The sequence below is a fragment of the Bombus huntii genome, chromosome 1 (genome assembly GCF_024542735.1).
Source record: "Bombus huntii isolate Logan2020A chromosome 1, iyBomHunt1.1, whole genome shotgun sequence".
NCBI classification, from domain to species: Eukaryota; Metazoa; Arthropoda; class Insecta; order Hymenoptera; family Apidae; genus Bombus; species Bombus huntii.
The window spans coordinates 9,640,067-9,666,493 of record NC_066238.1 but is presented as its reverse complement, the minus strand read 5'-3'; the positions used below and the strand labels follow the sequence as shown (position 1 = coordinate 9,666,493).

General features: G+C 44.5%; 2 protein-coding genes across 10 annotated transcripts in view; both read left to right on the top strand.

Annotated features, from left to right (window-relative positions):
• LOC126867506 (myocardin-related transcription factor B-like) overlaps positions 1-24,731 on the top strand; it is a 247,804-nt gene extending 223,073 nt beyond the window's left edge. For 5 of the 7 annotated variants that reach the window (XM_050622051.1, XM_050622135.1, XM_050622404.1 and 2 more), the window contains 10 exons: positions 11,211-11,276; positions 15,322-15,618; positions 15,784-16,157; positions 16,427-16,711; positions 18,268-18,408; positions 18,725-18,911; positions 19,057-19,356; positions 19,496-20,106; positions 20,229-20,744; positions 20,824-24,731. In XM_050622051.1, the coding sequence (XP_050478008.1) occupies positions 11,211-11,276; positions 15,322-15,618; positions 15,784-16,157; positions 16,427-16,711; positions 18,268-18,408; positions 18,725-18,911; positions 19,057-19,356; positions 19,496-20,106; positions 20,229-20,744; positions 20,824-21,177 (3,131 nt within the window). In that variant the 3' untranslated portion in view covers positions 21,178-24,731. The remainder of the gene's footprint in view (positions 1-11,210; positions 11,277-15,321; positions 15,619-15,783; positions 16,158-16,426; positions 16,712-18,267; positions 18,409-18,724; positions 18,912-19,056; positions 19,357-19,495; positions 20,107-20,228; positions 20,745-20,823) is intronic. The other 2 variants (XM_050622313.1, XM_050622225.1) reach the window with 2 other exon arrangements.
• Positions 24,732-24,874: 143 nt separating this feature from the next.
• LOC126871104 (aprataxin) lies at positions 24,875-26,422 on the top strand. 3 transcript variants are annotated; one of them, XM_050629584.1, is made up of 5 exons: positions 24,875-25,194; positions 25,262-25,332; positions 25,411-25,681; positions 25,759-25,892; positions 25,951-26,422. In XM_050629584.1, the coding sequence occupies exons 2-5, from the start codon at positions 25,287-25,289 to the stop codon at positions 26,109-26,111; spliced, it is 612 nt and encodes a 203-aa protein (XP_050485541.1). In that variant the 5' UTR covers positions 24,875-25,194; positions 25,262-25,286; the 3' UTR covers positions 26,112-26,422. The 3 variants fall into 3 exon arrangements, with proteins under 3 accessions (XP_050485541.1, XP_050485708.1, XP_050485618.1); XM_050629751.1 differs by lacking the exon at positions 25,262-25,332 and having other exon boundaries at positions 25,353-25,681; XM_050629661.1 differs by having other exon boundaries at positions 24,876-25,194; positions 25,262-25,681.
• Positions 26,423-26,427: the final 5 nt, after the last annotated feature.

The window sequence follows — 26,427 nt, the reverse complement described above, 5'->3', positions numbered from 1 at the left end:
CGTTAATGGCAGGTGCGTGCTGCGTAAAAACGTTGATTTACCGGCACGATAGTAAACTAACGACAATACGTTTGAAACAATGCCAATGAGCCGAACACCGGCGTCGACCGGTTTACACATGTAGTAATTACCATAACACAGGTAACCAGAGTTTGCTCTGTCTACCAGAGATTATTCGGACTCTCTTAGACGATCCTCCACGAACATCCCACGAAGCGGATCGTTATTTCGATTTAATGGGGCATTAAGATCGGTCGTTCATAAGCCATGGGTTGCGAGCGTCGAACGAATTCTTCGTGGGTGACGATGTTAGCAATTTGGTTGACATCGCGATAGAATTAGAACGTGTTTATCGTCCCATTTTTTACATCGACGAGCGGAAAAGAATTCGAGGAACCAGATACACGGACATTGAACCGTAGCTTTCCGCAACGAGTATCTAATAAAAGACAGCGACAGCTTGCGAGGAAATTACGTTTTAACCTGGTTCGACCGAAATTTTACGTTACAACGTCGCTCACGCGCGACGCATTAAACTCTCGGAAAGCAGTGGCTACAAAGCGACCAATTACCGGCGATCATTTGTAAACGGACGCATAAACGTCAGCCGGCCATCGTCTGCGTGCGTGCGTACTTCTGGAAAAAGTGCGACGTCTTAATCCGTTGTTCCACCATGGGGCAATTAAGGGTGTCGGATCAAGAGCACCCAATGATCCCACCAGTGGCGCGCCATTTTCGAGAATCCATGCTCGTCGTACGAGTCATCGCCGCGGCGTCTGCCGCTCGTAAATTCTCCCCGAAATTCTGAAATATCACGATCCCTCGGTATATCCTTTCTTTTTCTTCCTTCGCTCTTCGTTTTTTCTTTCTCCGATGCATCGACTTTCTCTGTCTCTCTACTCCAGAACCTTTTTCCTTGGTTGCACGCACTCTCGCGCAGCCTCCTCCAGTATTTTTAATCCCTCGCCTCGGTTTCTTTCCGCTCCTCCGACGACCCACAGGACGTTGCACCACACGCGTGCGTGCACGCACGTATGTATATCGGACGCGACGCATGCCGAACGCGGCTGCACGCCACCACACGAGACAGAGTAACACACGAGTTCGTGTGTCCGATGGCTGATCCTCGGCTGTGCCTATCCTCTTCCCACTGGAAACGGGGTTAACAACACCGAAATCTATTTATTTACCGGGATAAATCACCGGGAGCTTTACGAGTGAGCGTATATTACGCAAATCGTAGCGTTATATCAATCGGCGGGTGTCCTCCTCCTCCTCTCCCTTTGCCCCGTTCCTGCCACGCACCTATTGCCAGACTACTCGTTGCTTTCCACTCGACCGCTGTCGTTGCCACTTCTTCTTCTTCGTCGTCGTCGTCTTCTTCTTCTTCTTCTTACGCTTCATTCCTGCTTCTTTCGCGCACGGTTTCGACCAGTGCGTTTTTTGCCTCTTTTCTTCGCAGGAAGTCGCGATGTTTTGCGATCGTCCAACTTCACGCCTCCTTCCCTGCCCCCCTCCTTCCTTACTTCTTTCGAAGTAAGAGACACACGCGTCCGCGACGCGCAATGCCACGTTTAATTAACCCTTCATCGTTGTGACAATTTCGTTCAGGGTGACGCATTTATGGCACGAGAATTGATACTTTTCCGACAGCCACTCGTTCGACGAAATCTTGTTTTTCCTAGTCCAGCGCGGTAAGAGTATCTCGGTTTTTGCGTGGGTCGCTCGTAACATTCGTAACCAGCGAACAGAGAACGAACGAGTCTCGCAATATTCCAAGTTGCAGTCCGTTTCCTAGGTTAAAGAGAGATGCTTCGTACGAAAAGGCTCGATTAACGTGTATCTACCGAAACGAAGGAAACGCAGTTGTGTAACATTCAACGTTATAAAACGCAGAGAAATATTTACATATCTCTGTGCGTTTTTTCAATAATTCGCGGTACATGCACACATGCTAACGAAGTTTTTCGATTGAAATCTACAGAACCGAGTAATGCAACTTAAGACCTGAATCGCTATAAACTCGGTTTGTCAAGTTCTGCGTACTGAAAAACGAGAAAGAAGGTATATATACATATAATCGCCGAATCTACCCTCCGGTACGGAATCACCAGAGTCGAAGCATTTCCTCGGGCCGTTCGCGTAAGGCATAAACGCTTCCCATTTAACTCACGGGCCCGGGCCACCAGGGTGGAACGCGACGACAAAAAAACCGTGGATGGTGAAACGGTATGAGAGTTTCCCTGGTGCACCGGGGAAAGAAACGCGAAGGAATTCGCCAAGCTGGCGAGACCAGACAGAAGGAGAAGCGTTACGAAAGACAAGTGCGTACATCGATTAGAAGGCGTATCCAGTAGGCGGAGCGTGCTAACGCCGTGTTAAAGCTCGCGTACCGCTAATGTACACAAGGTTATATCGTTGTGTGCAGCTCGCCTATAAAAGCGATTCACGCTCTCGCGATCGTGCACACTGCTATCTCGCGAGGAATTGGCAACGATCGATAGTTGCGCGATTCACTTTGTTTATCAGAGTCGTCCTGATTAATCTACGATTACGATGAACGTCTGTCCTAAATTATGAATGCACGTATTTCGGTCCTCAGATGTTTCATTCCTCGGAACACATATCCCCTGTAATCGTAACGTTGCATCGACGAATGACGATAAGATTGATCGCCACTCAAAGCGCAATCGCGTTATCGCACGAAGGGAAAAGGAACGTCGAAAGGGTCGTACATTGTTGTAAAACACGCGTCGAGGAACGTTTATCCCTGAAGAATTTGATTGGTGGCTGGGTGTCCTCGCGAGGACTCGTTTCAGATAAGAAGATTCCCCTCTGAAAGATGATTTACCGTCGCTACAGCTTGTTTTTGACCTGGGAATGTGTTTTCCCGAGATTACCGCGAATTACGGTTTCGCCGTATGGTTTGCGATTGTTTGCTATTGTTTCCTTCAGAGTTGTAGTAGAGTCATGGTTATTGAGGATTCGCAGGAAGAACGATCTATTATAGGAGAGGTACGGGGAAGTCGAGCAACTCGGTGTCTTCGAAGCATCATCAATTCTCGTGCCATCGATTCAGATAGCCGACGGTGAAACGGTTGAGCATAACCGGCCGCGGTACCGTGTTATTTATTATCGTTCGTAAGGGAGACGTCTCTTCCTTGATACCGTTCAACGGATGAAGGTTGTACGTGATAGTGAAATGAAAAGCGGTGAATAAACGCTGAGACGTTTTGGAATATCGAGACGTGTCTGCGATGGTTTCCTGGAGTTTGATTTTCAACCTGAGGAGATAAATTATCGATGTTCGAAGATATCAGGACTGCCTTTCGAATTTAACTGAATTTTCGACTCGAACTTTTTATTGCGCACAGAAACCAACAACTCGGTTGACGCAAGCACGTGCGCGCGTTCTCCGGCCAGCTGTGCGTCCAACCGGCCGCAGACAATGGCGGGAAATGCGTCGCTGAAAAATTCAGCCGGCCACCGATAAATTCGCGACGCGTCGCCTCGAATTTTAATTAGTCTACTCGTGACGCTAAACCGTTCTCGATACGACGATTCGTGGAACTTTCTCCAAACGAAGTATTTATCGTTTTATCAGGCAGCGTATTTTTGCAATTTCGAAACACGTGAAAGTATTCGAAATCACCGTGTACAACGACGTTCGTTACGTCGTGCGTTGATACTTGCCTCGTTCGTTGGCTTGTACCTTTGATACGTTACGGTGGTGTAGCTGTCTGGTGTCGGCTCGATTAATCGTGGCTTAGAAAAACAAGGGATATGCGTAATTGGCTTCAAAAGCGTTCACCTGTTCCGATGCGCGTGCGCGGGATACCATTCGACGAGGCGATTATTTTCTAAACAAACGTCTCTGTTTTTATTCTCGTCCCTCATTGCCGCATAAATCATATTCCGTCCGTGGGTTAGAGGAGAGCAGGCTCGAGCAGTCAATTTCTTCGGAGGCGTCTCATTTTTTCTCGCTACGCTTGTGACTTCATCGGGAAACTTCCTCGGGCGTGTACGCGCGTGCTTGAAAATTATTTCTTATTTCTCTCTTTGCTTTTTTTAGATCTTAAAGTTATTCGATTATAGCCATCCTTCTTTTTACGCGGCTGCTGGTTGTCTAAGAAAACAGGGCGTCCGTTACCGGCGGCGAATAAATCAAAACTCGCTCGAACGATTCTCCTGCATTCTGCCGAAGAATTATTTTTGTTTTGCGACGCATCGAGATATGGCCGATTTAACGAACGGCTTAGGAGGAAACGAGGCTTTTAAAAAAACATCTAGTCAAATTCATTCCGACGCTCTTTGGATTTGGAAATAGATTGTTCTCGCGTGGTTTATTCGCGACTTGTAGTGTGAGAAAAAAGATCCACTTCGCCATTGAGACGACCGTGAGACAAAACACTCAGAGCTTTGTCGTTCGAACGATTAATTGGTCGCTTTATGGTCCTTTGGCAAACTCTGGACGTTTATTTTTTTTTTCTTTTTTTATATTTCGAAAACAGACGGAACAAGACGAATAACGTTGAAATTTTTATTTTAGAAAAGGACAAGTTTAAGAAGAAAGACGTTAAGAAATATAATTGTTTAAGATTTGTTCGATGAATAGCGCGTAGAGGATTGGGACATTTCCTGTTTCGAATAATCTCTGGAGATGAAACTAAGTCGGCTTTCTAAATCGTCTTCTGTCGAGGCGCACTGGTAAACGAGCATGGTCTATTTTACGGCTAGGAATAGTCGAAACGCGACAACGAGTGGAGACAGATGAGGAAGAACTGTGAAATGCGAAAGGACGAGAAACGGTGGATAGAAGAAACTATGTCGAGAGAAGGGACAAGAGTTCTGTGCCGTGATCTCCGGGCCTAGTGGCTTTATTTATACCCAAAGCTGCCGTATTATTGGATCACCCCCGCGATTCTGGCCAACTTATGCGTATCTTATGCCGCTCACGTGCTCCTCTTTTCGAATCCTCGATGGCCGCCCGACTTCCGTCATGCTGTCTCGAGACGCGTAACCTCCTTCGATATGTCGCATAATAATTTCCAATTTTACTATTCTCCTGTGTAACTCTACTGATTGAAAAGTCAAGCTTTAAAATTAGAAATTTCACACCACTAAATTCATCTGTCGTCTCATCCGCCTTTTCTTCAACGATTTTTTTCTTCGCGTCGACCTCTTAATGGCTTCGACGTAAACGCAAAATAACACGTTATGAAATCGTGATTAATGCACATCTTTTAAATTACACACCAGAGAATAATTCGCCGTGTGGCCATCGACCATCGAATAAATCTGTAAGCAACGCGCTACAATGTGGCCCAAGAGCCTTTAAAATCCGTCACTTGTCACACAAGCGATTTATCGAACCACTAAATCTGCTGCGCGCCAGCTTTCCCAACGCGCAAAGTATTTTTTCCCTACGAGTTCCTGCGAGTGTTCGCGTTCCTCCTCCATCAGGGCTGGCCCCTCCGATGACCCGTAAAACTGTCGCTGGTCATGCAGTCAATTCCCTTTTCACGGTTCCGGCGTGAAGCCGCGAGAAGCGTGGCGGCAATTTGTAAGATTAATCGTTGGAGGACTACCGGCGAAAATCGGGGTCAAAGTGGCGCAAAACCACGATATTTATGGGATCGTCGGGAGAAATCTCGCCTCTTCTGGAACTCCTTAACACTTTAACGCCGTGCTTAGGATTCCTGCCGGTTTGATTTATCTCGTGCTGTATCCCGTCGTAAAACGGGCATACGATGGGAGATCGTAAACCTGGCGACAACGCAGTCTTCAGAAATTACACCTCTGAATGGTTTCAAAAAGTGAGTCGTTCTTCCGGTACACAAATGAAATCTGATGATCCGTCTTACAATTTATAACGTATCTACTTACGACGACACTTTAGTTTGTATAAGCTTTTAGAAGCTCTCAAGATGATTTATCGCATTCGATCCATAGGATATAAAAAAAATTTGATACTCGAGGAAACTATATCCTCGAATGATATCTTCGTTCGAGGTATTAAAAGGTTATCTGTTACAGATCGACGAAAAAATAGCTAGAAAATACGATACTCGGCGAGAATTAACGAACAAGTATCGAGGAATCAAGTTGTAAATATAAAAGCTCATTTGCCAGTAATCTTTCAAACGTATTGCACTTGGGCAAGGTGGACCCGAGGCGATCGAAAGGCGCCCCTTTCACGAACGAACGTACGAGCCTCGTGGGCATTGAATTTCAACGGGTGCAATACAGTTTATGCGACAGCACGAATTAATTCCCCTGGCAGAAGGTTTAATTCCGATCGACAGCTGTGTCAGCGATCTGCCGGCTCTCTCGCGCGTAATTACTCTTAACCACTCTAATTTACGTCTGGTAATGACGCGGTTAATGATCGTAATCTTTCTCCCTCGTTCGAGGCGACTTATTTGGACGTACCGCTTGAGGCTGCAACAACTTTCATGGACGTTGTTGCAGTTTTCAATTTCAAAAACACCACCATTCTCACTCGAGATTAACCAATCGCATCGCGATGATTGATATCACCAAATAGCAAAAGATGAATTTGCCAGTTAGGCAAACCCAATTCTCATACGTTGTGAAATTCACGTATATTCACCATTTTGCTGGCCGTTGTTTATTTCAGCAGAGTGACTGAGATTTCTTTACGTTACTTCACGAATGAACTATATTTAAACCAAAACTTAAGAAACTTAAGGTTTAAACTAAAACTAAACTTAGCGTAGATCATTTTAAGTAGAATATTCTAATCGAAGCGGACAAACTTGAACGATGAGAATATTTCGCTTGTACAGTTGTAACAGTTACGTACAATTTTCTCTTCCCTTTCTTTTTTCCTACCATCCATCTCCTTTTTACGCTAGGATTCTAGCCATCGATGTAAAAATGAATACCAGTAGTGTCCACCGGAACGGTCACCTCCGTCGAAGGGGAGTAAGGCGTAAGCAACGCGATCGGTAGATTCACTTGGCAGGAATGCAGCAAGCGAATTTGCATTCTATGCATTGCGTAAATGCTTATAGAGTGTAGCTCCCGTAACTTGCAGCTACCTCAAACCCCCTTAAACCGTGCAATTAACGCGACGAACCAACACGGCGACCCCAAGCATCCTTGCAATTCTTGGCACGAAATTCTGGAAAAATGAGCGACTCCCTTTGTTTCCCGATGCGCATTTACAACGAAACGATAATTAAAAGCCGATAGATTAAACCAAAAGCATTGGACGAAACGTATGTACCAGAATGCTCAAGATGAAAAATGAACCGTTATGTCACAAGTAGACGCTAGAAGTGTAAGTATAAGTGTTTCCATTCCTGTTAACGTATTATAATCAGGCGTCAAGTGTTTGTTTCATAATAGAAAAAGTGATTTATGCGATGATTAAATCGTACAGTATGTTAACTCGAGATACCACACGAATTATATTGGCATTCAGCCAAAACATCGACGGGCATTTTGCGAGAAATTTTTCTTCCGGAAAGTGGCGCGTGGAGACGAGTGCCAATGTTCGATTACGTTTAGTACCGTTGTTCGTGGCGATTCTTCGTCGCAAGGAACAACGATGAAATCTCCGAGAAATGCGAAACATCGCTGGAATCCGCGTGCCACCCTGACAGCCGAAGCCACGAGCCGCTGAGTCGCGAGCTGTCGGTCCACCGGGTACATGGGACAACTATGCACGTGCACCGCGACACCGAGGGAGAGCTGTCCCGTTCCGTTTCGTTCAGGGTATCGTTCGCCAGCCTGTCCACCTCCGCCTCGTCCATCCGCTCGTTAACGTCCATCTTCGCGGTAGAGTCGCATACGCACCGCGTTCTGACTTCCGATGACCTCCCGCGATATTTCATCGACTATACCTCGAGGGCGTGGTTTCTCGAGAACACAAAATCGATTATCCTGTTTCACGATATTTCCTCCCTGATATTTATATTTCTACTCGTAATTTTTCTTCGTCGCTCGAACTTCAAATTCACCGCTAAATAATTGGAGAATCGTCGAAAGGAAGAGGTTGCTTGGTTTCACTTCGTGATAATGTTGGACAAGTTCGTTTATTTCAAAGCACCGCGTGCCATCGACGGGTCGTAACTCTTACCTTTGTTACGATTCTCGACGGCAGCGCGCGACTTAATTAAGAGAAGCAAACACAAATATGCGGTTCTGGCTTTCTCATAGAGCACCTACCGGGCGAAGATGAAACGCGATACCGAATTAGAAACAACTGTGCCCATATAACGATACAAGAAACGTTGGCTCAGTATTTGGCGCTGTGTATTTTGGCACTTGCATCTAGTAGCCGTTTTGGTCGTTACCATTTGTCTTCTGTGGACCATGATACTTTCAGGACCGTCCCAGTTCCCCGTTTTCTGTATATCTTTTTCCATTTCGTTGATCTATCGCCTATCCACTCGATTATTTATAGCGAACCTCGTTCAATTTTACGCAAACAATTACGACGTACAAACGATTTTATAACGTCTATAAACAGTTAAATACTCTTCGATACACAATCTTTTACATTAAAATCAAACGCTATAGAACGTTTTCTTGATACAAGTTAGAATATATCAGAAATGTTTCGTAATTCAGTGCACGAAGCTTACGGGAGAAGCTAAAATTCGTACGTCTCCAGCATCACGTGACATGGAATTCCAAGCACCGAGATAATTTTTTGGCCGAATTTCCTAGTCGAAAGGCAGACGTCGAAGAATGCGTTGGCTCGCGTGTACAATGACCGATCCGCGAATTTCTCGGCCACCAGGAGAAATATGCAATCGCGCGCATAGTTACGCGCGTTCCACGCATGATTGTCAGGATCGATAGCGAGGATACGATCAGGAATGCTCATTAGGCGATAGGATTATCGCAAATTTTTTTCTGACCAACATCTTACGCCTTAATTGCTATCCTTCCGCGACCATAAATTTCAGTCGTTGTTGATCGGTTAATAAGTGAGAACTTGTTCGCTTAAGGATTCACGCGTAGCGAGATAAACGTAAGAAGTCATTACGTAAAGCTAATGATGATTTTGTAATGAGACTACCAAAACCAGTCGGTCTTCATCCTTAACGTTTCGTCCATCACAATATTCACGCGTACAATTCGTGCGACCAGATCTGTGATAACGTTATCGAGAAAAATTCCGCGCTACTTTTTCCCAAACCATGCACCGGCGTCTTTAATCATTTTTCGATCGTTACCGTGCACATTTCATTTCGTTCGCGCTCCATTTTAGTTCAACCAAAATGATATTGAAATGAAAGGATTCATGCAGCAAGAAGTCCTCGCTCTTTGAACAGAAACTGCTGAAGAGTACCCAATAGCTTGAGCGCAGCGTTGAAACGCGGCATGAGCAAAGAGTGGACATTATAAACGGTGGATTATTCGCAGTCGGATACGTCGAAGTCAGATATTTGCGGTGGATCGACGAAAAAACTGACCGCGAAGGATCCCCCTGGTGCGGCTATGTCTCGCGACCAATAAACCGAATGGGGTAGACATTTTTCTCCGGGATACAGACTGCTTTGAATTCAGATTGCGCGGCCATGCGGCCCGCGGTTTTGTTCCTCTTACGCCGGCAATTTATGCAATCTGACCCGCGCGTCCTCCGCGTATTTATAACCAGGGGCCCTTTGTGTGTTAATTTGTAGCCGGGCCCGCGATCCACGCCACGCTCGCTCGCTCTCTTCGTGCTCCTCGTCGACCTTTGATCTGCGAACCCAAGCGGCGAACGACCGTCGGCTCCGGATTCCCGAATCACGATCCACCGTGATCGCCCCTTAATTAGCCGACCGCCAAATCGCCGCCGAATCGCAGCCGGACGCTGAACCCATTCGAAACTCGTGTACGTCTCATGGATGACGTCGCGATCCATGATCTGTTCTCGTGACACGTGACTAGTAATAACTGGCGCGAATGGATTTGTTTTTCGTCGAAAATTGTTACATAGGAATATTTGGATGCTGGAAATTGCTTGTTTCCTTAGGTGGAAAAGAGGTGAGGGATACTCTATGTTTAGAACGTGAATTGGTCTTTGCAGGATTATTGGTTAAAGCAAGATATACAAGTAGTTATTCACCTATATTTAAGCGAAGCAAGAACCGTAAAACGAAGTGACTACATGGGATGTTTATGTTAGGGCGATAAGGAAAACCATTGATTCGGTTAGATGTATACTTGTGTCGTAGCCAAACAAACTCCACGAAAGATTCAGCCCAAAACCTCTCGACTTTACGATCGCCATTATGTCTTTTAACTTATCACGCTCAACATGCCATTCTAAACGAAAGAAACTCAAACTGACACTTGACTTGCCCGTAGCATTCGAGAATCGCCAGTTTCCAGCGAACTTTCCATGTAGCCGTACTTGAAACACAGGTAGCTGCCGGCATGAAAAACGCCGCTACGCCGACAATACGGTACGCAAATCCCGTTACGCCTGGTATCCGGCTGGCGTGTCCGGGCCAGGAGCCACGTATCTCGAATATTCGTGTATCGAGCAGGATGATAACAAAATGAAAGTTCGAGTAATTTATGTAAGCACGCGTGGCGTGGCGCTCTTTAATTATCGAGCCCAAAATTAGCGTCGCGCGGAAGCACGTGAAAAATACACGCGTGCGGTGGTCCAATTAACCACTGGAAAGAAGGGTTCCCTCTTTTCCATCTCTCCCCTGTGCTCACTTCTTTTCCTTTTCTTTTTTTTTCCTCCGACCCCACCGAGTCACGCCATATGGAACAGCTTAAACGGCATGCGGAAAGAAAATATTGGCTACCGAGAAATGGCCACGCGGCCATCACCGATCGACTTTGATCATACGATTTTTATAGAACGAGCTGTTGCTTGCCAGTGAAATTCCGCGGCTGTTCCACGGAAATCCTCGCGATCTGAGGTAATCTCGACTGATTTCCGTAAGAGTGCAACGATTCGATCAGATTAAAATGTGCTTGTGTTTTCGAGATGCTGCGAGATAAAATACTATCCGAATAACTCGTTGAAATTGATATAAGCGTTTATGTTGTGACGAAGATTGGTTATTCGTAAGATGGAACGGGTTAATCGGATGTAGGAATCGATAGTTGAATGGTCGAGATAAGCATCGAATTAAGGGAATCGAGCGAACGTACAAGATCGTGGAACAGATAACGTCGTCGAGAGAAGAAACGAATTGTTGAAAGACGCGTTGTTTTCTCTGTTACAGCGCTGAAGGTGAAGCTTACGCTGAGGCGACCCATCAATCAGCTGGTTGCGCAAGGCATCATGCCATGTAAGTAACTCCACCGTAATAAAAATTTTCGCCGACTTTTTGTCGAATCCACGAGGACTCGGCCTTACACCAAATTTACAAGTTTCCCATCGAATTGAATTTTACGAATAATTTCCAACGTCCGTAATTGAAAATTTGTACGCCGATGTTTTTCTGCTCTTCGAATAAAGCAACGAGGCCATAAAGATTTCAAGACCGTAGACGAGTGTTCTCGTCGAATGACTCTCAAAGCAAAATCAATTAGGAGTTTAGAGAGCACGATAAAACTGGACAAAAACGGTAAAGTCAGAGAGTTCGTTGCTGATGGTATTTAGTGGCCAGTAAAAGCAAAGGAAAACGATTCCGTCCGGTCGAACAAATTTATTTGCCCTACTCGAGAGAGGGCTTCGAGTTAGATTTAACAAGTTCGTCACCGTGTCGCGTTTTTTCCCGCGATAACGGCCGATTAATCCACTTACAACTTAATTACCACGCGATTGCCCGTGATGGCTCGGCCAACCGCGTAAAAGGAAGTAACTGGGGCACCAACGACTTCCTAAAGTACCTTATTAAATTGACGTGCTCACATACAGTGATCAATTGCGCGCTAATATCGCGTGTGATCTTTCCTTTGGTTCGCTAGTAGTTGCCCCCTTCTTGCAAACCATCGCTCTCTACGAGATAATTACTACCAGTTTCAAATTCAAAACAAAAAGTTGAAAATCATTGGCATTAGGTAATTCAAAGCAAATTCGCGATTGAAATTGTTTTATTGGTTATCCGCGATCGCGTTATATCCTGCCATTATCACATCGAATGATCTACTTTATCAATTGCACGATACAGTTCGAGTATTCGATAACGTATAATCTAACGACAGAGCGAACCTACAATCGCGAAATAATCTAATAATCCGACAATCTAGTGGAATCTGTTCATCGACGGAATTTAGCGACTACGGCCTAGATAATCCGACGAGGCAGTACGGTGCTTCGTATATTAAATTTACGTATAATTTGCTCGCACAAACCAAACTACCACTACACAGCAAAGTTCATGCATCGAAATGCAGCCTGTTTATCGCAGACTGGTAGAAATACGACGTTCGATACCCTCCGTTTCGTCTGGCGTTCGCGCGAACCATCGTGTGCAATTTCGTTCCACGGGATGTAGTCATTTACAGCTTGCAAGAGTCGAAGATATCGCGCATGGCAACGGGATAATGGTTTTTTCGGAGAAGCGACTTGCAATTACGTTGTAGATCCGTTTACGTGACACGATTAATTTCACGTTGCAAAAGCAGCTAATTTTACCGGATAAAGGATTTTAATTTTAACGCGCGAGAAAGAATGCTCGAACCAGTTAAGATGAATCAAAGTTTCACGATCAACGAAGTAGGCTATCAAATCATTCATAGATTTCCTTACTTCGACTTCAATGGCGTTGCAAAAATATTTACACTGCACCAGCACCTACATTTACAATTCAGAAGAAGTATCTTTACATCCGAGTGAAACACGCACGAACGTCGAACAATGACGGACTGAACGGTCCATGCAGCTGCTCGTATCATCGTGTATTCACACGGAAGCGGTTGCATAATCGGCGAAATTTTCCGGACGCGCTCGCTTATTATATTATACAATGCGCCCACGCGCGATCCTCGCCAATGAACCAGCCGCTAAGAAACAACACAAAGCTGCGACTCGCTGCGAGAATCACGGAATCTAAATCGAGCGTTTCGCAAGCCACGCACTCGAGATCGTGTAAATGGCAGCGAATAATTTCCTGTATTCTCGTCGGCCGACGTAAACCGCAAAAATTGAATTCTACCCCGGCGAATCAAGACATTTAATAGATCGTACTAACAACGTTCTTGAAACTATCGTTGCAGCGCGATTAGGACTGATTGCGATTGCAAGTCGCAATTATTTCGATCGCGAGTCGTAAATCCAAAATCTCGATTGCCCATTCCCCTCGTAACAACGACTGGCGCCTGTTGCGTGCAATCGTAAATGATTTAGGGTTGCCGATTGCTTTTGCGCTTCTCCTCGTTTGCGTGATGAGACTCTATCGGTGCACGTGAACTATTTGAACGAAACGATGATTCTAGTAAAATACGATTTTTCTTTACGTTGCGTTAGACATCGAATAGCTAACTTTGAATTACAACGGTTCTATAAAGAAGAATCTTCGATATTGAAACGAACTTACGAAAGTGCAACTTTCGTCGATACAAAAAAGAAATAGAAGAAGGCCGTGACGCGTTGTGCACTGTGTGCGCGCTTTCACCCAAACGAAGCGATTACATTTGCATGAAAATTGAGACACTTTCGAGGCCATTCACGAATCTCGACGTAATTGCCTCGGATTTCGCGTAAATATCAGTGGGCCGATCGCGAACACGAGAAACTCGAATATGAGGACGCATCTTAGGCTCACGGATCTCGCGTTCGATACGAATGTAATAAAGTCGCGCGACAACGAGAATTTATCGTACAAAATTAAATTCTCGACGTAGGTATCGTTTATTTTTATGGTCGTTCCCTCGACAGGGTAAAACCTCGAGTCCCATGCACGTCCATCGGCTCGTGATTTACTCGCATCTCGATAGAAACTAGACAATTAGGTCACAGCTGGCTTGTGCGAATATATACGCGTGTATAGCCGATAGTACACCCGCGGCGGGTTTCGCTAACAAACACGCGTGGGTGAGACAAAAGCCGCGAGCCATTGCTCGGGGATGTTGGAAAGGCCTAATTGATTCGAATCGTTCGGTTAATTTTAGCATTTCCTACGCAGTCTCGGCTACGTTCGCCGCTCCCTGTCTTTGCACGCGCTTTCAGATTCGCGGCTCGCCAATTTTCCCGCAGCTAACGAGCTTCTCTTGTGCGTTACGCGGCCAATTCGTACACATAGCTAGAGCAACGATCGAACAAACGATCTCGGCGCCATTGAGTAGCCACGATTTTCACGGATGATTTACGAACGCTATAAAATCTTGCGTCCATCGATGGACAAACGTAACGAACGATTCGTGAAATTATCGCCAACGAAATTATAAACATAGTTGAAAGTGAGGTAAGCCGGAATTTATCGGGCACGAACGAATCCGTTGGTAAGACAGTGGAGCAACGTGTTTCCATATTTTCATTGCCACATCGTCGCACCGTAGGTGGCATGTACCTTTTATTCCACGTAATGATGCGACAGTCGTGTGCGCGTCGCTCGTCCGGAAATAGTGGAGCGATGCTCACGTAGAGTGTAGAGAAAACGGTCCGGGGATCATTTATCCGGGAACTTAATGGCGTGCAGGAATGCGACGAGGCGTTTGACGTTGACACCAAAATGGCGCCACGAGGCCAGTCCTTTGAGGGCCATCGTGCCGGAAATTGATGCGTGCAGCATGCGTCGGAGGACACCCTAAAAGCTTCGAAAGTGCTTTTTCATTCGGCCGGTTCTTTTATTAGATCGCGCCCTTCGTTGCGGAGCACTGTTTCGCTTCTTTCGCTCCTCTCCGCTATCGACGCGCTCGAAGAAAACTCGATGAAAGTATAGTCGCATTCCACCGAGCGTGATTTAAATGTCCCCAGCGGAAGATAAAATCTTCCGAGCGTATGTCGCGGCCGAGATTTTAGTTCTACCACGAGGGAATGACAGTCGAGTTTTTTAACCAGCTGGAAATAGTGACTTCCTCCGTGAGGCAAGGTTACTTGTCTAAAATTACGCTTCGATCGAAACGCTGCTTCCGATAAAACGTAGTTCGTTGTTTAAAATACTCAAACGATAGAATGGTAAACAAATACGTGGAGAACGCGAGATTTCTAAATATGTATTTTCATCCGAGGAACATTGATTTCGGCGTCGAAACGCGCACTATTTTCAACACGTCGGAAACGGTACCTGCGAAGATAAACTCTCGAGATCGCGTACCTTTATCGAGATCCTCATACCGGCACGTCTAGGATATATTTAGTCGGTGTTATCGTGGAACAAATTCGACACGCGTGGTAAACTCTGAGTAGATTTCTCGAAAACTAACGATTATCGATCGGTATTCGCACAGCTCTGAAGACACCGCCGGCGTTTCACGAACAACGGAAGCAATTGGAACGGGCGAAAACCGGTGACCTGCTGAAGGCGAAGATCCAGCAGAGACCAGGTCGGGAGGAGCTGGTTAGACAGCATATCCTCGAAGATGTAGGTCACGTGGATCCGAGCCTGGCCGAAAGGCAACGGATGCTGAAGAAGGCCAGGTTAGCCGACCAGCTGAACGACCAACTCAGTCATCGACCTGGACCGCTCGAGCTCATCCAGAAGAACATTCTCCACACGGAGGAACCTATTGAGAGGGCGGTTAAAGGTGAGCGCATGCATCAACTCGATCTGTCTTCCGCGATCTTGATCGATAACCTTCGGACGTTTGTAAAAAGAGCATCGTTAACGCGTCTTTTGTGTCACGTAAACGCAGCTTGTTTCCTTATATTTTGCTTAAATTTATCCTTTCCTTGTTATCGTTTTCCACCAGAGGGTCACATTTCCTTCAAGGCCACCTGCGAAGGCCAAGTAACCAAGCCTCAGCATCCAGACCATTACATCACCTTCGAGGATGACTCTCAGAGTTCGGAAGGTGCACCGTCGCCCCAGCTGGAATCTCGGTCGGACGTTCTGGAAACAGCGGCTGCCTCGGCTGGTATAGTGACCGTTTCCCTTAGTATTCCAACGACTGGCGGTGCCGTGGTAGTCTCGTCCACGTCGCCGGTGTTCCAACAAGCGTCGAACGAGTCGACGATACAAACGTTCGCAGAACTGTGCAATACGGTGGTGGGTTCGCAGCAGCAACAGCAGCAGCAGCAATCCCAGCAGCAGGCGCAGCACAATCAACAGCATGCTTCTACGCAGGTGAGCGGCTCGAGAATCGCGTAAATCCCGATCTCCGACGGAAGGTTGATTTATCGGTCGATGTAGATGGACGATAACGGCGTCCCGAAAGAAAGACATTTCGAGACAATAAGCGGGGAACGTCGATAGCGATGGAAAAAGCATCGAAACACGCCGCAAAAATAGATTTACGTCGGACGTTAAGAGCTGCTCATAAATTGGCAGCGTACCGATGTAAGCTGATTAATCGAGGATTCCATAGTGAAAAAAGCAACGATCTCTGTTAACAGGCGAGTCAGACAAACGGTCCATCGACGACCCTCCTTCCACTGGCGCCGGCGCCGAGTCCGATGTCCTTGGGCTCGACCACGTCCAGCCTGAGTCCCCTTTCCAATATCTCGATAGCGTCGCCACCGGCACCACCGCCGGCCGCCATCACCCCCAGGCCGCAACCAAGCCCCATAGCCGCTTCCACGTGTCAGAGGAGCGACGCGCCCGGCAAGGATAAGAACAGGAAGAAGTCGAAGACCAAAAGCCAACCGAAGACTCGTACCATCAAGTTCCATGAGTACAAAGTGAGTCGCTTTGATTACTTCTATTGTCTCTTTGAATGCCCCTATGTTGTCTTTTACTCGCGGTACCGATCCACTCACGCTTTTCATTGTGTTTCGTTAGATATATGTACACGACTGAGATAGTTCTTGGCAATTATCGATCTTCCCATTGAGTATTATGCGTGTATTATAAATCGATGATACGCGAGCGATGTAACGGTAGAACGTACATAAAAGAAAAGAACAGGAATCGATGTAGCGTTTACTACTTTCACTCTTGATTCTGTTTATATTTCTCGGTGGTGGGCGTGAACGCACGGTTCTCATGCCAGCAAGGTGCAAATATATTACTTAAACGTTAAACCTGGCCGTACGAAAGTAAAAACTCGCGTAACGTTTTATGACTCGCCGCGTACAAAGCGTGGTGTTACGTTGCCGCTAAAATTTGCGAACATTTTCGATTCTCCGTGGCCCCGTAAATGTAAAGCGAAATCGTCCTGTATCGGCTACCGATATTTGGAAAGATAAGAGAAAGAAGAAAAAAGAGGACGAAATGTTTCGAAGTTAAAAAAACTGCGCGAAATAGAAAAAAGATTCGAGGAGGAGACGAAACAGAGATAGGAGACAAGAAGGCAGAGACAAAGAGGAAACAAAAGAAACAAGAAGCTCGAAAAGGAAAAAAAAAACGACAAACGGGAGAAAAGAAAGCAGACGAGAATGGCGAATGGCCGAAGAAAAAAAATGTAAGAGCAAGCAGAAGAGAAGGGGTAAAAGCAAAGTAAAAAGGGATACGGACGGCCGGTAAATCTCGGCTCCCGTAGCCCGCGAGGGAGCAATCTCTTTCTCTCTCTTTCCCTCTCTCTCTTTCTATTTGGGCAAAGAGAAAAGAACGAAACGCAGAAGGAGATCGTATCGGGTGATTAACTCTCGCGATCTCTTGAAGGGCCTGGGGCCCGAGGCCCACCTCGTTAGCTCTGAGTAATTCGAGCGCTAATTGCACCTAAGAGCGAGGAAGCCAGGGAGCGGTGAAGAAGCGGTTCCAAGGGGGTCCAGGCAGTTTGGAGCTGGGAGAGAGAGAAAGAGAGATCCAGGGTCCAGCCGAGTTCGCGATAGGTGCCAAAGGCCCAGGCCACGCTCCTGAAACATTCGGGATATGGCGTGGTCGGTGTGAAAGCGAACCGGGAATGGGCGTGCAAATGAGGGCGCAGAAAACATCTTGATGTATCATTTATCACTCGCGCCTTGGCTTCTCCCACGTTGCTGATCCTCCTTGGACCGCTAACTTGATTTTTGCGTTAGCCTTTTCGTTCACGCGTTCCCGCGACGAATACTATGTAAGAATTTTCGACGAAGACTTTTAAAGACAAAGACGATTAAGACGTGGAAAAAGAATCGCGACTGGCAACTTCTGTTATCTGTTTTGTGCCATGAAGAGGAGTATACGGATGTTTGTAGAGTGAAACGATGATTTTGCGATTAAGCAATTAGAGATGATCTAGGAGTGGAGGATACCGAGCCCCTTTTAATTCGTCGGTGGTCATTAATATCGACTGACATTGAACGGTGATTGTTCCCAGGGCCCGCCAAACGCTCAAAAGACCTCAGTATCGTCTACAACTTCCGGCCTCGGGTCGGCACCGCCTGGCGAGACCAGCTACGAGCTACTCCTTCAGCAGCAACAGCTATTTCTCCAGTGGCAGCTCGAATGGCAGCATAAGGTACGCTTACCTCGACGAAAGCGATCACCGACCAAATAGAAATATTATAAAGCGTCCACTTTCTTCGTCTGTTAGCAACAGGCGAGCGAACGGGCGAATCCAGCCGGATATGTCTCGTTAACGCCGTACTTTCACCCCGACAATTTGCATGGCAATTACGTTATTACGTCTAAATTTATAATCGAAAATTGGGCTCAAGTTACGAGACGGCGGGGTTACTCAATTCGAACGTTCGTTTTATGTAATTATCGTGTACCCGGATCCGAAGCTCGCGGTTCACTCGGACGTTACATAATTCGGTTGTTCTGTTGTTTAGTACCCTCAGATCATTCTACCGGCAGCGCAAAAGCCGCCACTGTCTTTGAACAGCAGCGGTGCCAGCGACGCTGGAAGCATCAGCGGAAGCAGCGTGAACGCGCCGAGTCCTGCACCCTCGAATTCCTCGAACAACCCCTCGGAACAACCGCCCTTAAGGCCTTTGGGCAAGCTGGAAGACATGAAAGGTAAGTGTCCTAAGCTCGGTTTGGGGACGGATAGCAAAAGAAACTGGTTAATTATATCGCTGAGAATAAACTGTACTCATGAAAAGATAAATAACAAGGCACAGTGTCAGTGATTGGTTGACCGAAATAAATGTAACCCTTTCAGTAAGTGATCTCAAAGTAGAGTTGAAACGTCGAAACTTGCCGGTATCTGGCTCGAAGCCACAGCTGATCGAGAGATTAAAGCCGTTCACGGAATCGTCTAGCGGTAACTCGACGTCTAGCTCAAATGGACCGCACGTGACGCACATGGGCCACATATTGATGGACACCCCGGGGCCAGTCACATCCGACGAGTCGAGCTCCCATGCCAAAAGTCCTGGCTCAGCCGTCAAGGACGAACCTAACAGTCCTCGCACGGATTCGCCGCATGGTAGCGAACACGACGATCCGTCGAGTCCCCCAGGTATTTCAGCGCGTTCCTTATTACGTATATTTCCTCCAGATATAAAGTAGAAAATACGATGTACACTTAAATGAACGATAAAACTTTCGAAAAATGAATTTTTCGGAACGCAACACACGTCCGTGTTTTCACGATGTAGCCCGTGTTTCAGGAGACGACATAATCAAAGAGCAAAGGAAACGGATAGAAGAGTTGCAACGTGAATTATACAAGTCTCAACAGCAACTTCAGCAGATCCGTCAAACTCAACCGTCTACGGTTCACGCTGAGAAGCTGGTGTTGCAGCAACACATCCAGAACAAGATGCAGCAACAGCAACTGGCGTTACATTTGCAGCAGTTGCAGCACCTACAGCAGCAACAGCAGCAGCAGCAACAGCAACAACAACAGCAGAATCAACAACAGTCTCAGCAGCAGACGCAACAGCAGCACGCTACGTTCCAGCAATTGAACGCAAAAGCCAGCCTCGCTGCGTTCTTGCAGGCGCAGCCAAATAATACTGCTGCCATTCTGGACTCTTCGACTCTGACTGCGATTAATAATAAAAAGAATCAGACCAAGAACAGTGCCACCGTGCAAATACCCGCAGCGATAGTTTTCAACCTGCCCAAGCCTACGAAACTAAATGGCTCGCTGCTGAGCGCTTTGATGGCGCAGGCGCAGGCTCAGCAACAGCAACAACAAACTGTTACTGCCGAAGATGGAAAACCACCGCCTCCTCAGTACGACGAAGCCGCAAAACTTTTAAAGGTAAAGACGTCTGCTTGCTTTGATATATTTGATTTGTAGTAGAATGAAAAGGAAGAGAAAAGACTATATTCGTGTTCAAATAGAACTTCATCGATTCTATTCCACAATTCTATTCCACTCAGGTTAAAATTGAACCGGTTCAAAAGAGTCACATCAAGAGTCAAGTCGTGGACGATGTGTTGGAGATCCTGATCAAAAATGGCGAATTACCACCGAGCGCCGCGCAGGACCCAGCCACACCAACGACACCGAACAGACAGCTCCAACAAAATTTGGTGTTCACGGCACCAGCGGACAGTCAGACTCATTCGTTGGTTTTCACCGCTGCTAGTCCAATCAGTCCGATCAGTCCGATTGCCATGGAGGTTTCCCAGAGTGATTGCGTGAGTTCACCGGCGCCGGCGCCACCGCCACCGCCTCCTTTGCCTTTGGCAACCTTCTCTATCCAGCTGCCAACCGCGTTACAACAGTTACAGCAGCAGGAAGAGATCTCGTCGTTCAACACAGACCTGCTAACCTCGGAGGGTGACCTGGACGCCGCTATGCTGCTCAGCCCGCAGTCCACCCAGCAAGCATCGCCTGATCCTCAGCCTCCTCAAGAAGTAACTTCTTCGGATAACGCAAATTTAGACCTCAAGGTATATTCGATTACAAAGCGAGGCTTTTCTTCGTTTTCGAAGTCAATGGAAAATATATCGTACCGATTTTTCGTTTCAGGAACTCGAGTTGGACCTCGAAACTCTAGACACGATGGATTTCAGTCAATTGGATTGCGACTTAGGAGTAAAAATGGAAGCACCCCAAGAGTTGATGGACATCGGCGACATGCCCATGGACATGGACGATCCAGACTGGCTGGATTCTCTGATGCCTCAGTCTCCTCCGACTGCTTCCACGGTGTCGAATCATCAGCCAGCCCCACCGACAAGTTTGTCGAGTGGTACAGACATTTACGACCCGTTGCTAGCTAGTAGTCAAGACCCGTTTGATCTCTTCAACATGGAGGACTCCGACTTCAAGATGTCTTCCGATCTGTCACTAACTTGGGACAAAGTCGACTTCGCAACCTAGCCCGAGATTTTTCCTCGGAGCTCGGCCTTGTGTACTTAATCCACGTATCAACGGGAAAACGAAAAGATCCAGCGAGGCACAGAAACAACTTAACAACCTGGCAAAGCCAAGTGCTACACTTGTTGTGATTAATCTGTGACTACTTTTGGTGCATTTTTATGAATCGTTTTGCAGTTGCTTGCCTCTGATACTGTTTTCTAGCGAGTTCGGCGCTGTGCAACTTCCCGTGGACATTCAAACTATTGTACTTACGCGTACAACTTACGCTTCTCGATATCGAGCGAAGAACTTTCTTACGAAAACTGAACTAGGAATAACTAGCTATATAATTTTCATGAAACCGCAATTCTAGGTGAGTAATTTAAACACGTGAAAAAAAGAAAGGTGCATAATTGCGAGAGGATCGTAGCGTGGAAACGCAAGGGTGAGAACAAGACCGCGAAGCAATCGTTTCTAAGGGGTTTTATAATAGAAGATAATTGTCATCAGTGCACGAATACTTTGGTCTTCCTCGGTCAGTATAAGAACCAATGCATAGTACCGTCGTTCTTTCGTTTCATCGGATCGGTCGCGCATTATCGCGTGGATTTTTTTCTGTAATCATTTGAGATTCGAATGATCGTCCGAGCAGGACAAATGTAGAAAGCGAAGATGAGTTCGTAATGGCGAATGCATCCTGCGATCGGAGATAAGACGACAACGACGATATCTTCAAAATTCTCCAAAGAATCTCCTTACGAACGTTTTAGCTAGTTTTTACTATCCAGTCTACAGTCGTGTGTTGCTTGAGTTTTAATAACTGCGAATAGCATGTGTGTTAAACAGGAAAACGGGAAAGCGGCGTATATGTTTTTCTCGTATGCTTCTCCCTTCCAACCTCATTTCCTTCGAACTACATCCCTCCGAAACAGAACCTTATTCAATTTTAATGGTATAATCGAAATACTTATTTATGAAAATAAGTATATTGTAACGGTTGTAAAACAATTGTATGTATGTATATATGTATATACGCATAGATATACATATATATATGCATATATGTAAAATATAGTGTACGCTGAGTTCGAAAACACAGGTACGTTCGGTAAGACAAAAAGGAAAATGTAATTTAAAAAAAAAAAAAAAAGAATGAAAGAAGAAGAAAAGGAAAACCAGAAGAAGCAAGATCGACGGCTTTCCCGCACAGCTATATATAATTTTTCTAAGGCAGAGCATGTGATGTTAGAGATTACACATACATATTATAATCAATAATCGCATAGAAATTTTCAGAATGGGTGCAAAAAAAAGGTATACCGATGTAAGGGTATCGTGCGGTTCTCCTGTTTCTTCGTTTCCCTTTACGAATCTTTTTTGTTGTTTTTGTGACATTCCATGTTTCCAAATGAGCAAGAGATCGAAGCTACGCGTACCACGAGCCACGCTTTTGTTCATAAATTTGTGCAAGAGTTAAGAAGGATTCGTCTCAGAATTTTGATTGGCCGATCGAAGCTTCTAACCTAACTTTATACGTCGCATTGTACCCAATTCGAAACGATAAATGCAGCTATGTTTATTTAAATTGGACTGTGCCAAGATGTTGCTGTATAGGTTATGTTTGTATCGTATGTGTTTCATGTTGTATTCTACTAAACGTACGCAAAATAGAAAGCACCAGGGAAGAAGCCACGCGCCTTCCATTTCTCTGAGACATTCTTTGCAGAACCAAGTGGCTTCGTACGCCGATGTAACGATAAAGGATCGCACTGCCTAAATCGGTAATAAGGAGCGAAAGTGTTGAATGCGTACAGTGTTACCTAGCGTGATTAATACGTGAAAATGTATGTGAGTGCGTCGAGACGGTATCAGCGTATGAGATCAGCGATGGTGCTAATTGAAACCCCACTTAAAGCTATCAGTTGTCCTCGAGTGGCCGCGATTGAATCACAAAGCAATCTTTTACAGTACGGTGCAATAAAATTTCTGTAATTCAGGATACTTTTGTTAAAGTAAAAAAGTATCTTAATTTTTTTACGATGTGTGAATTCAAATACTAAAGACGAAGAGTGCTTTGTTGATTCGATTAGGCGTAGTCCCTTATTTTCACGATAGAAAGTGGCACTTTGGCAAGCAAATACATACCATCATCGTTCACCCCATATCGCACAAAGAAGCAGCAAAAAGCAACATTCCAAACGTTCTTCACATGCAATAGAGAAACATCGTATCAGCCCCGAGACACCATGCTCCTCGTAGAAACAATGAAGCAATCAGTCGCGATGCACCCTCATTTTACGGTAGTTCCTTTGCAAAGCACTAATTCTCACTTAACGTGTTTCTCAATCAATATAAACGACCCGGATCGTAAATACTTAAATGTCTTAACGAAATTGACGATCGAATGTAATTACAAATACAAGCGGGTGAATAAAACAAGTATATTCGGAGTAAAACTCGAGCGCAACACCTTTCGCGCGCCATAACTCATTCAATTTACAGTGCCCTCTCGTGTTTACGGTCATAATCAATTCAGAATCCGTGCATTTAAATCGAACCTGGTCCCATTTATTCGATTGAATATTAAAAATCGCTTTGTAACTACACTACTAATTTTGCATTTAAGCTCCATAGCGCGGGAAAATATGGAAAAAGAGGAATGTTTCCACGAAAATACAGAAGAGAACATGGTGCGTGATCGGGGTAGAAAATCGTGCCAAAAATCCCCTTGCCACCGCGTATCGCTTCGTCATTACAATTGTACCACCCGTTGCCATGACAATAAAAGTTTGTATCGTGTTGTAAAATATTGTATCATACGTAAATTAGAGTCATGAGTATGCTGACTTGTCATCTATGAAACGGGCTTGCTTGTACAAATATGTTTAGGATAAAACAATTGCGATATTTAATCGCACTTAAGTGATCACAAGCAAGCGGACGACCAGCGCCATCGACCAACATATAGCGTACGATCCCTCATCGTTTTTGTTTCTTTTTTTTAACGTATTGCAGCAAATATCGTTGCTTAGCATTGTAATCCTGTAATTATTTCATTTTCTTCGAATCATGAATCATGAAATCTATCGATGATTGATTGATTGATTTGTCAGGCTGTGCGAATCTGATAGTCTGTCGTGAAACGCGTGAAAGTGTCTTTGTTTGTATAATCGAGCGTATGAGAATATTGTCGGATGAATATATGAACAACAACAAAAAAAATAAGCGATTAGATGAAATTCTACGGGACGAGACTCGTCTGTATATAGAGTTTTTGTGAAATATACTTATAACATGCTACGTGCGGTTATACTGAAAGTAACAAAAGATAATGTAATACGAACATGAGCATGCGTACGCGCGGACACACACCTACATACAATCACACGAACATATTTTGTATGAGCATGCGAAAAAGAAAAAGGTATAAGTTTTGTTAAGTATCTATGAATTTATTGTAATGTACGTTTAAGTAACGATCACGTAATTATTGCTAGAGAGAGTGTTATTTATTTTTATTTGTTGCAAATTTATCGATTGCCTTCCATTTGAGTAAATAAATAAATTTAAAGTTATTATAGGCTGTTTATTCTTTTCCCGTCTCTATTTACTTAGGAAATTCTTTTACTTTTAAAAATGCACACATTTAAATCTTTTTAGAAATTCAAAATTCAAAGCCGCTAAGAACTTGAACGCTTGCGCATGCGTATTATATGATTCGGAATAACGGAGCGTAGATAAATGTCAAATTCAGTTGACGCTGTTCCGTATTCAGAAAGATCGGAAGTGGACAAGATTAATTAAATACAAAGGAAATGAGAATTGATAAACATGCTTAGTGCTAATTACGTACACACTACGTCTTTCCAAACAGAATGCAAGCAATCTCTCTATAATTATCTACTTTTCGTACCTTATAACACATATCACACAAACATAACCTCTGAGATATTTATACGCTAATTTGTTTTAGTATAAAATTCATAGAAATTGAAGTATTATTTACCAGCAGTTAATCTTATTCGTTGCATTACCCCGGTAAGTATAAAATTACGATATGATTAAAATAATATTAAATTAATTTGGAATTCTTTCTTATTTTTAGTACTTTATTACTATATTATTGCATTATGCTATTTATAACATGGACAAAGTGCCGAAAATTTGTTTCACTGTGTGAGTATATGTTTTGGTAGAAATTACGGTCTGCAAAAGGTAAAAATCAAGAAATAATAATGAAACGGACCCTAAAAGTTACATCGACCGATGTAATAGCTCCAAAGAGGCGTGATTGGGCAACAGGTTTGCTTGTTTCTATGGAAGATCCTCAGTATAAAGTAAAGGAAAATGATAAAGTTGTTGTCATCAAAGATAAATATCCAAAAGCCCAATATCACTATTTAGTTATACCAAAAGCAGACATTCCATCTCTGTGGCACATAAAAAAAGAAAATGAAGATTTATTGTTCCACATGCATAGCGTTGCTGAAGATTTAACTCAAGAACATAAAGAGTCTGAGTTCCTGTATGTATAGATATTGTTTTTATCCCACACCAAAATTAAGTCGCTCTAATACCACGTAAACATATTATTTGATGCAGTATTGGATACCATGCTGTACCAAGCATGCACAGATTACATTTACACGTAATAAGTACAGATTTTAATAGTCCTTGTCTAAAGACCAAGTATCATTGGAATTCTTTTACAACTCCCTTCTTCTTACATTCAGCAGGTAAATATATCTATGTCTGTTTAATAAAAGAACAGACCTCATTTTTTATAAATTGCAGACATTTGCCACCAGTTACGCGAGAAAGGTGAACTGAAAAAATTGAAATCGGAGGAGAGCGCTCAACACTTGAATACTCCGCTAAAGTGTCACAAATGCCCAACCATTTCAAAGAATATGCCGGATTTAAAAAAGCATTTGTTGGCGCATTTGTCAAATTAATCAGAAAAATCTCTTCCTATACCTGTTTTTGCGCAAATAACCATCGCTACTGTAGCACGCAAAATACTTCGAAGAAAATAATCAATTATTCAAATGACTAGATGTGCTTTTTATATGGTAATTCCTTAAGTTACAGGAAAATTCATTAATAAATGTATTCTTATGCAATATGGATTAATGTTAATGGAATTAAATACTTACGTTCCAATGTCATCAAGACATTTTTAGAGTGCCATATGATGTTAAGTATCTTGTAATTAGTTTATAATGTACAATAATTGTAGTGTAAATATACATTCTGTATATACTTACCAAG